This window comes from Ursus americanus, chromosome 25, assembly GCF_024610735.1.
Source record: "Ursus americanus isolate L20-20 chromosome 25, mUrsAme1.1.p, whole genome shotgun sequence".
Taxonomy (NCBI): domain Eukaryota; kingdom Metazoa; phylum Chordata; class Mammalia; order Carnivora; family Ursidae; genus Ursus; species Ursus americanus.
Genome location: NC_142151.1, coordinates 40,700,290 through 40,709,248, shown reverse-complemented (window position 1 = coordinate 40,709,248; position 8,959 = coordinate 40,700,290). Strand labels below are relative to the sequence as shown.

Here is an 8,959-nt window from a genome sequence, read left to right as displayed (position 1 = left end):
TTCTAGTCCTGGTTACTCTGCCAAGGAGGAGAGAGGAAAGTTGGGGAGGACCACAGAGAAGAAAGTCTCTGGTTGTATGCCCAAAGGGCTTGACTGGCCTTGGGTAGAAACTGGAACCCATACTTCCTGGATGACAGCAGAGGACACTGGCCTGCCAGGATAGGATTTGGGAGAGTAAAGATCCAATTCAAGTATCATAGGAGGGTGGTTTGGTGCCAAGCCTAGGCTTGGAAGTAGAAGGATGCTTATCCAGGCAGCTAAGGACTGAAAAGCGACTAGGATTTCTTAGACAGGTGCCTGCCTGGTTTCCAGGATGGGACACGCTTCAGTCGCGAAATGGACCAGCGGTGACCGGCTAGAGCCCCCGCCCCGGTGGGAGGGGGCGGGACGGTCCTGGGAGAAGGGCGGGGGGCGGGGCTAGGGGCCACTTAAGGCGGAGCCGGGGTGTTCTGGCAGCGCCGGAGCCGGGCAGCAGAGCCAGGCTGGGCTGGCACTCACCCACGACCCCCCTTCCCTGCTATGATGGCCCGTCAGTAGCAGGTTCCAGACCCCCTGGGGGCATGTAGGCAGAGCTAGCGGCAGCCAGGTGCGCAGAGCCACAAGAGCTCTAGGGCACTCTGGGGGCAGCTCTGCCTGCTGCGCTCTCTGGCGCCTGGGGAAATGCCCAACTGACGGGCGAGCTGGTGAGGACAAGAACGTTCCCTTTGGCCCGAGTCCTCTGCATCCATGGCGTTGCCGGCCAGGCTCGTGCCCCTGTGCTGCTTGGCACTTCTGGCGCTGCCCGCCCAGAGCTGCGGGCCGGGCCGGGGGCCGGTTGGCCGGCGCCGCTACGTGCGCAAGCAGCTCGTGCCGTTGCTCTACAAGCAATTTGTGCCCAGCGTGCCCGAGCGGACCCTGGGCGCCAGTGGGCCTGCCGAGGGGAGAGTGGCAAGGGGCTCTGAGCGCTTCCGGGACCTGGTGCCCAACTACAACCCGGACATCATCTTTAAGGATGAGGAGAACAGTGGTGCAGACCGCCTGATGACCGAGGTAAGGAGGACCTCTCCCCACCTGCGCCAGGGCATTGCCAACTCCTGTGGCAGCCCGGGAGGGTAAGCTGGGCTTCATCGATAGAGACCTTAATCTCAAAGATCTCCTCTCCCTACCCTTCCACCTCCCCCCCACCCAAAAAAAAAAACCCAAACCTGTGCTCACTGGGCTAAGTGGTCAGGAGGGATCCTAACAGGGAGAAGCTGGAATGGGGAGGGGAGGAGGGACTAGTGAGAGTGAAGCTGGGAGAGACAGCGAGGGCGGGGAAAAGAGGATGGCGGCAGGCGAGACGGGAAATGGCTGAGGCGTGGACCGGGGGTCAGCTACCGAGCCAGGCAGGAAGGGCTGGGGTGAGCTGGGGGCCAGGAGCGGGCTAGGCAGCAGACAGAAAGCTCTACCCTTAGCTTGGCTCCTGACCTGATTGTGGGAAAGATCTGTGGGCTAAAGAGATTGAAGGAGGCTGGGAAAGGGGTGGCCAAGGGTTAGGTCACCAGGCCATCTACCTGAGAAGGGGCTGGGCAGGAATTGCCTTCAGCATGGGGGTGGCATCCTAGAACCAAGGCAAGACTATTCTAGCGTCTAAACGACTGTCTTGGGTGAAAAGTAGTTCTCAATGGGAAGAACAGATGGGCCCACCTGAAAAAGTGTTCCCACATCCCTCAAGCTCAGCTTAGCTCAGGGGTTTTCCTTGGAATTAAAGAATTAAATTCAATTAGCTTGTATCAAGCATCTGCTGCAATATGGAACCTAGCTGACCTAGGATGAGGTCAGCAATGCCTTGGGAGAGAAGGACCACCTCTGGCCAGTGATCTCAAATGTCAGACCTGGAAGGAAACTTTGAAATCACATTCTTCCACCTCCTTGCTTCAATTTTGCAGCTGAGAGCTGGGCCCCAAGAGGAAAAGCGATTTAATCAAAGTCTTAAAACTAATTAGTGGCATGGCTGGGACTAGAATTCAGGACTCCTGATTCTAAGTCTATACACTTTCCATTACACCACCTAATTGTGTATGGAGTGGGGAGGTGGAGGGAGAGGGAGGGGTACGGATTTCCTCCGATTAATTGCCATAGTTTTCCAGGTTACTTTGTTAGGAAAACCTGTGCAGGGGAGAAAGAATTCCTTCTACTACTACTCAGAGATTGGGAAGGGGGACACTCCTTCCCTCCTTGCTCATGGAATATTGTGGCCCTTTCCCCTGGCTGCCACCTGCAGCAGAGGGGCCAGGACAAGGGACAGGCCCAGGAGGGGCTCTGACAAGGCCTGGGAACCCCTCGGTCCTGCTTATCTCCCACACCCTGGCTGCAAAAGGCCTCCATTGAGTTGGCTCTGCACTGGGCTGCTGCCCCCGCAGGTCAAGGCCTCAGGGCCTCCTTAGGGGACAAAACGACAAAAAGTTGGAAGGAGTTACCACTTTTCCTGTCTTCCCCTCCTCTGCTCTCTAACCTTGCGGAGGTGTAGAAAATTCGGGAAGAAGGGAAGGAGGAAAATGCCCCCTCTGACACTTAGGAGAAAACCAAGTCTGAGGTGAGAGGTCGGAGCGGAGAGAAGAAAAGGAAACTGTCCTCTCCGCGCCTCCTCCCGCCGTGTCCGTGCTATGGTGCGCGCCAAGGTCTCCGGCTCCCAGACTAGAGCCGCCCAGATAACCGTGGTCTCACTCCCCCGGGTGCAGGCTTCCAGCCACCGCTGCTTTTCCTCCTCTCCACTCCCACCCTGCAGGGGGCCCCCCAGTTCCGCGCAAGGGCAGCTCCGGTTAATCTCAGGTGCTAACTCCCACGCCTATCTGGGCTGCATCTGGAACAGAGATGGAGAGACGGAGGCTCAGGGCTGGCAGAGCCTGAGCTGGAATTGGGAGGGCTGGTCGCGCGGGGGGAGGGGGCCCGGCGGGCGGGAGCAGGGATGGGGGGCGCGGCTTTCTGCCCTTTCCTCTCCCGGAGCCGGGGCGGCTGAAAAGCGCCTTTGTGGATGGAGCTGCTGAGTCCGCTTCTCCCGGCGCGTCCCCGGCCTCGGCCCGGGATTCTCGCTCGGTTAAGTCATCCCGGAGAATGGCCATTGTACTTCGCGCAGCCCCCGCCACCCAAACCCTTTTTCCAGCAGCCTTGATACCGCACGGCTCCGCTTGGGCACCTCTGTGGGGGGCACTCGCACCACGAAGGGGTTAATGCTAGGGGCCGAAAGGAGGAGGAGGAGGAAGGAAGGAAGGAAGGAAGCGATGCCCGGTGCCAGGGAAGGCAACGAAACAAAAGATGAATCAGGCGGAGGGAGGGCAGCCGGGGCTTGGGGCGGGGGCCAGGCTCAAACAGGGGCTCCTCTTGGGGAGCCAGGCTGCTCAACCCCTCCCTGACAGAGCTTCCACCGCCCTCTCCACTCCCGCCCTCTCCCAGGTTGAGCCCAGGTCCCATAACGAGTGAGGGGCGGGCGTGGAAAGTGGGGAAAGAGTTCGGTATAGGCAACCCCTCTCAATCTCTGAGGTGACCCCACAGTTCTCCCACAACGCTCTGGAAAGGGAGTGCATATTGGCGACTACACCTCTTCGGATTCTCACTTCCCCAGGACACTCAAAAGCTGGGAGGGAGTGGTGTGGGGCCAGGAAAACAAAGAAGAATCGACCCTCCCTTCCAGGTCCTTTTTGCTCCTGCGGTGGTAGTGGTAGTGAGGAGACTGACCCCTTTATTCCCCGCCAGCGCTGCAAGGAGCGGGTGAACGCGTTGGCCATTGCCGTGATGAACATGTGGCCCGGAGTGCGCCTACGGGTGACCGAGGGCTGGGACGAGGACGGCCACCATGCTCAGGACTCGCTTCACTACGAAGGTCGTGCCTTGGACATCACCACGTCCGACCGCGACCGCAATAAGTATGGGTTGCTGGCGCGCCTGGCAGTGGAAGCCGGCTTCGACTGGGTCTACTACGAGTCCCGCAACCACGTCCACGTGTCCGTCAAAGCCGGTACAGTAGAGGGTGGGTGGTGAGGTCCGCCCAAAGGGTGCTCCTTCCGGGGAAACTGAGACCGCACAGCTCTGGTGCGACCCTAGGGGAGACCAAGTGGGCGTTAGTGTTATAAACCATCCTTCCATTTCTGCCCAGGTTGGGGCCAGATCCGTGGGAAATTACACGTCCCAGGACTGGCGAGGTCTGCTCTGGGCTTGACCCACATCTTTGAGAATCTGTACCAACATCCTGGAACTGCTGGTCTTGACTCAATCATCGCTATGCTTGTTCCTTGCAGATAACTCACTGGCCGTCAGGGCAGGCGGCTGCTTTCCGGGAAATGCCACCGTGCGCCTGCGGAGCGGCGAGCGGAAGGGGCTGCGGGAACTGCACCGCGGGGACTGGGTGTTGGCGGCAGACGCGGCAGGCCGGGTGGTGCCCACGCCCGTTCTGCTCTTCCTGGACCGGGACTTGCAGCGCCGGGCCTCTTTCGTGGCTGTGGAGACCGAGCGGCCCCCGCGCAAGCTGTTGCTCACGCCCTGGCACCTGGTGTTCGCCGCTCGAGGGCCGGCGCCCGCGCCAGGCGACTTTGCGCCGGTGTTCGCGCGCCGGCTGCGCGCGGGGGACTCGGTGCTGGCGCCCGGCGGGGACGCGCTTCGGCCAGCGCGCGTGGCCCGCGTGGCGCGGGAGGAAGCCGTGGGCGTGTTCGCGCCGCTCACAGCACACGGGACGCTGCTGGTCAACGACGTCCTGGCCTCGTGTTACGCGGTTCTGGAGAGTCACCAGTGGGCGCACCGCGCCTTCGCTCCTTTGCGCCTGCTCCACGCGCTGGGGGCGCTGCTTCCGGGCGGGGCGGTCCAGCCGACCGGCATGCACTGGTACTCTCGGTTCCTCTATCGCTTGGCCGAGGAGCTACTGGGCTGAGTGCGTCGGACAGAGAAACCTCCAGGCGCCTGCTGAAACCCGGGCGTGCGGGCTGAGATCTGGGGATGTGGGCAGCAGAGGATGCTGACTCGGGGGGTGGGGGGCGAGGGGCGGATTAGGGAGAAAAATGGAGGCAAGACGGGACTGCTTGGTTTAGGGGCAACCTCCACCTGAGAGGAGATCCCTGGTCCTAGGTAGATGGGGTTGACGGTGGATACTCCTTGACAAGGACTATTTCGCCTCTTCTTCCTGAGTGCCTCAGCCCCACCCGATTATTTTATTTTATTTTCTATTTATAAATTGTAATATAATGATATGCTTGCCCCGCCTGGCAAGATGAAGGGCCAGGGCACGGCGTTAACAATGTTTGACACAGCCAGCCAATCTGACGTCTGACATTTTCCTACAGGTGGGCTAATAAAGGGAAGGCTTGCAGGAGCTTATTGGAGAATATCTCTATTCAAAGGGTGATTTCACCTCCAGAGGAGGGGAGAAGGGGACCAACTCTGAGTCAATACCTTGCTTCCGACTCCTCCCTCCTTGCCCAGCAGGTCTTCCTGCCTGCTTCCTCCCCTCAGGGGGGCGTCCCAATCGATAGGCAACTGTGACCAGAAGAGTCGTGCCCTTTTCTAGGCTGCGGGTCCCTTCTCCCTCCCAGAGAGGACCAGCATTCTGCCCGCATGATTGCATACCGAATGTTGGAGGGGCCAGGGTTGTTGAAGGAGCAGGAGGGTCCGTGCGTGTCCTTTCTCCTTTATAGAGGCTCCCGCGAGGTCTCAGGCCATTGTGTTACTGATACTTGAAGAATTCTGGTCCCTGATCATTAGCCTGCAGTCCTGGTCCCTCCCTGAAGGCCATGAATCAGCCTAGTTCCCATCCTACCCTGGTGTCAGAGTCTGAATGGGGGTGATGTTTTATTCTGGGATGTCCCTGGACCAACTGATGACCTTTGGGAATCCCTAGTGAAGTTAACTGATAGTCCCCACACAATCTTGGTCAAGAGAAAGAACGGGAATAGAGGGCTGGAACCTATCTGTCCTGAAGGGCTGTAGGCAGAGAACAGCTTCAAGCCCTGGCGTGTTTGTTTAGGGGAGATGGGTAGGCTCTCCAAGCAAGGGCATATAGACATTACAACTGGAGTCCTCTTCTTGATCGCCTGTCCTAGTTGTTGTTTCTACTGGCTTCCTCCACCACACCACCCCCTCTTCCCTCCCCCATTCTCCTGGCTCTGCTTCCCTGGCCTGGATATTCCTGCAACCTTCAGGGTCCAATGCAGTAGACAGGCAGGAACTCAGACAGTCAGATGCTCCTGAGTTAGAATGGAAGCTGGGAGGAAGTTGGGCTTCAGTGGAAGGGGAATGTCTGTAGATGGAGAGGTTTGGTGGTACCACCAAGGAGCCAGCCCTTGCCCGAAGCAGCTGTGCAGTTTCAGTCCGCAGGGTCCCTGCTATACACTGCCCTCTGGTGGCCGTCAGGATCGGTTCTCTTCCAGACCAGAGGAAAGAGATAACTATGTACTGCAGGGATGGGTGGACTGGACCTGCGCAGAGGAGCCTTCCCTCAGGAGGCGAGAGATGGGTGGGTGGGGCTTGGTGAGCTGCCAGGGCCGAGCCACAGGTGTCAAGGGCTGGTGAGCCCACACACCTCTCCTTGCGAAAACCCGTCCAAGCCTGGCATTTTTGCATCCCTCGTGCCTGGTTTAGCTTTGTGGCTCCCAGAAGCTGGAGGTATAGTTGTAGCCAGATTCTGTGCACCTCCAAGTTGCCACCTCAACTCCGTCACCTTGTGACCCTTGAGTTCAGTGTCTGGACGTGAAAGCACACTTAGGGCTTCAGGAAGTGCTTGATAAAGGCAACGATTGGAAGCGGAATAAGTTTACCTTTAGTGTCCTTCCACGCACCATTTCCTTCAGTCCGTACCAGGTTCCTGTTGCCACTTCCTTCCCCCTTTCCTGATCTCACAATCCAAGCTGTGGATCTTTCCCAGAGCATGGCCTGGAAGTCAGGCAGACCTGCAGATACTGATGCTACCCCAAGAAGATTGTTAACAAGATCAATGTCTGTGCCTGATGTAAAATAGGCACTCGGGCAATGTCTTCTACACTCTGCTCCCATTTCTCACTGTCTTTGCTGCTTTCTGCTGTTTGTCTGCTTCTCTCCTCACCACTCTACTAGAAGCAGGATTTATCCGTGGTTCCCAAATATTTGGGGGGTTGTGTTGCCCCTATAATTGTTTGATTTCATAACACTCCTTCAAAAGGTGCTGTGTGAAAGATTTGGGCTTGCTTTAAAACTAAGGTATAATTAAACGTGATCTTGTTTTGAGAATTTACAGAATATTTTTTGATAATCTTGGCAAGATCTCTCTGCATACTGGGAAACCAGAGTTGAGAGCCACTGCCTCAAGGTTCAGTTGACCTTTTTAACTCCCTGGAATCCAGACTTTTTCCCCCTTCCTCTCTTCAAGCTGGATTTACTGAACGTCTACAGTATAGCACTGTATTAGGCATGAAAAACACACAAAATATTAAGAAACAGCTTCCTCCGTGGAGGGAAGGTAGAAGATGGTTAACTACCAAAGCAACATTGTGACTTAATCAGGATGAGCTGAATGGGTGGAAAATGTCATATCAGTACAGAGAAAGCCTTGTGGAGAAAGGAGGGCCCGGCTAGGATGATGAAGCGTGTAGGTGGAGGAGAACGGAGAGGGCATTCCAGGCAGAAGTAACAACATGAACAGGCACTTGGAATCTGGAATGAAGTTGTGCAGGCTGCCTAGAGTGGGAGATCGGGGAGTATACCTACAGGCAGCTAATGTTTCTTGAGCACTTACTACGTGTCAGGCCTTGTGCTAGCTCTTTACATGCATTCTCATTTCCTCCTTACGATAACCTTGTGGGATTGTATTACAGATGAGGACACCAAGGCAAAGACAGGTTTGAGTCACTGGTGCAAGTTACCACCGCTGGTAGGTGGTAGACCTGGAGCAGTAATAATAAGAAATAAGACTGCCTTGATGGACAGGGCCCCATCCCAGAGGGCCTTCAGACGTTTTTGACTTGGCGAACCTGGGTGGCTCGGACGGTTACGAATCTGACTCTTGGTTTTGGGGCTCAGGTCATGATCTCAGGGGCATGGAATTGGGCCCTGGGTTGGGCTCTGAGTTCAGCGGGGAGTCTGCTGGAGATTCTCTCTCTCCCTCTCCCTCTGCGTCTCGCTCTCTCTCAAATGGATAAATAAAAAGTTTGGGATTCTCATTCCCTTCACTGAGTCACTAGTAAGTCCTAGCTTTTTGACAGTTATTTCTCTCTCATTTCCATTGGCTCTCCTTTCTCCTGCCCGGATCGCTGACTTCCTTAACTAAAGTTACCTAGCCGGTAAAGGAAATCCTCCAGGGTAGAGGAGAGGGGAGACGGAGCTTTGTTACGGACTGAATATATGTGTCTCCCTCCAAATTCATACACGCAAACCCTAACGCCTGTGTGGCTATATTTGGAGATGGGGCCTCTAAGGGAGTAATTAAGGTCAAATGTAATCATAAGAGTAGGGCCCTGATCTGATAGGATTAGTGTCTTTATAAGAAGAGACATCAGAAAGTTGCTCTCTCTTTGCATGCACCAAGGAAAGGCCATGGAAAGATATCGTGAGAAGGCAGCCATCTGCAGGCCAGGAAGAGAGTACTCACCAGAAACCAAATTAGCCAGAACTTTGATCTCGGTCTTTTCCAGCCTCCAAAACAGTGAGAAAATCAATGTTTGCTGTCGAAGCCACCCAGGTGATGATATTTTGTCATGACAGCCCTATCAGACCAATACAATCTTCCAGAAATGTCTGAAGTAAGAAGAAGCCAGTGCTAAGATGGGAGTCTTCACTTAGTGAAAATAATGAACTCTGAAAAGTGAGCATTTCCGACCTAGAGGCTTGATGTGTTTATCCCTGACTGTGCCTCTGCGGTCTCTACGATATTGGAGGAAACTTTCTTCTCTGGCTGGAAGACTGACGCCACTGTCTACGGGAAGAAGGCTATGGCTGGTCAGGGTATTTCCCTGTGGGGATTTTGTGGCCAGTTAGCACATTCAGA

The 8,959-nt window shown here is 55.9% G+C and overlaps 1 protein-coding gene across 2 annotated transcripts; it reads left to right on the top strand.

Moving 5' to 3' along the window:
* The first annotated feature begins 445 nt into the window (after nucleotides 1–445).
* On the top strand, nucleotides 446–8,090 carry DHH (desert hedgehog signaling molecule). 2 transcript variants are annotated; one of them, XM_045800809.2, is made up of 3 exons: nucleotides 446–1,029; nucleotides 3,712–3,973; nucleotides 4,254–8,090. In XM_045800809.2, the coding sequence occupies exons 1-3, from the start codon at nucleotides 727–729 to the stop codon at nucleotides 4,877–4,879; spliced, it is 1,191 nt and encodes a 396-aa protein (XP_045656765.1). In that variant the 5' UTR covers nucleotides 446–726; the 3' UTR covers nucleotides 4,880–8,090. The 2 variants fall into 2 exon arrangements, with proteins under 2 accessions (XP_045656765.1, XP_087711937.1); XM_087855811.1 differs by having other exon boundaries at nucleotides 446–1,033; nucleotides 3,659–3,973.
* Nucleotides 8,091–8,959: the final 869 nt, after the last annotated feature.

What these genes read in the sequence shown, in the direction of transcription:
- DHH (XM_087855811.1), top strand. Translation starts at nt 727, where the DNA reads ATGGCGTTGCCGGCCAGGCTCGTGCCCCTGTGCTGCTTGGCACTTCTG. An exon ending in CCGCCTGATGACCGAGGTAA is followed by an intron (nt 1,034 to 3,658) that starts GGAGGACCTCTC and finishes CAGGTCCTTTTT; the next exon opens with GCTCCTGCGGTGGTAGTGGT. An exon ending in CCACGTGTCCGTCAAAGCCG is followed by an intron (nt 3,974 to 4,253) that starts GTACAGTAGAGG and finishes TGTTCCTTGCAG; the next exon opens with ATAACTCACTGGCCGTCAGG.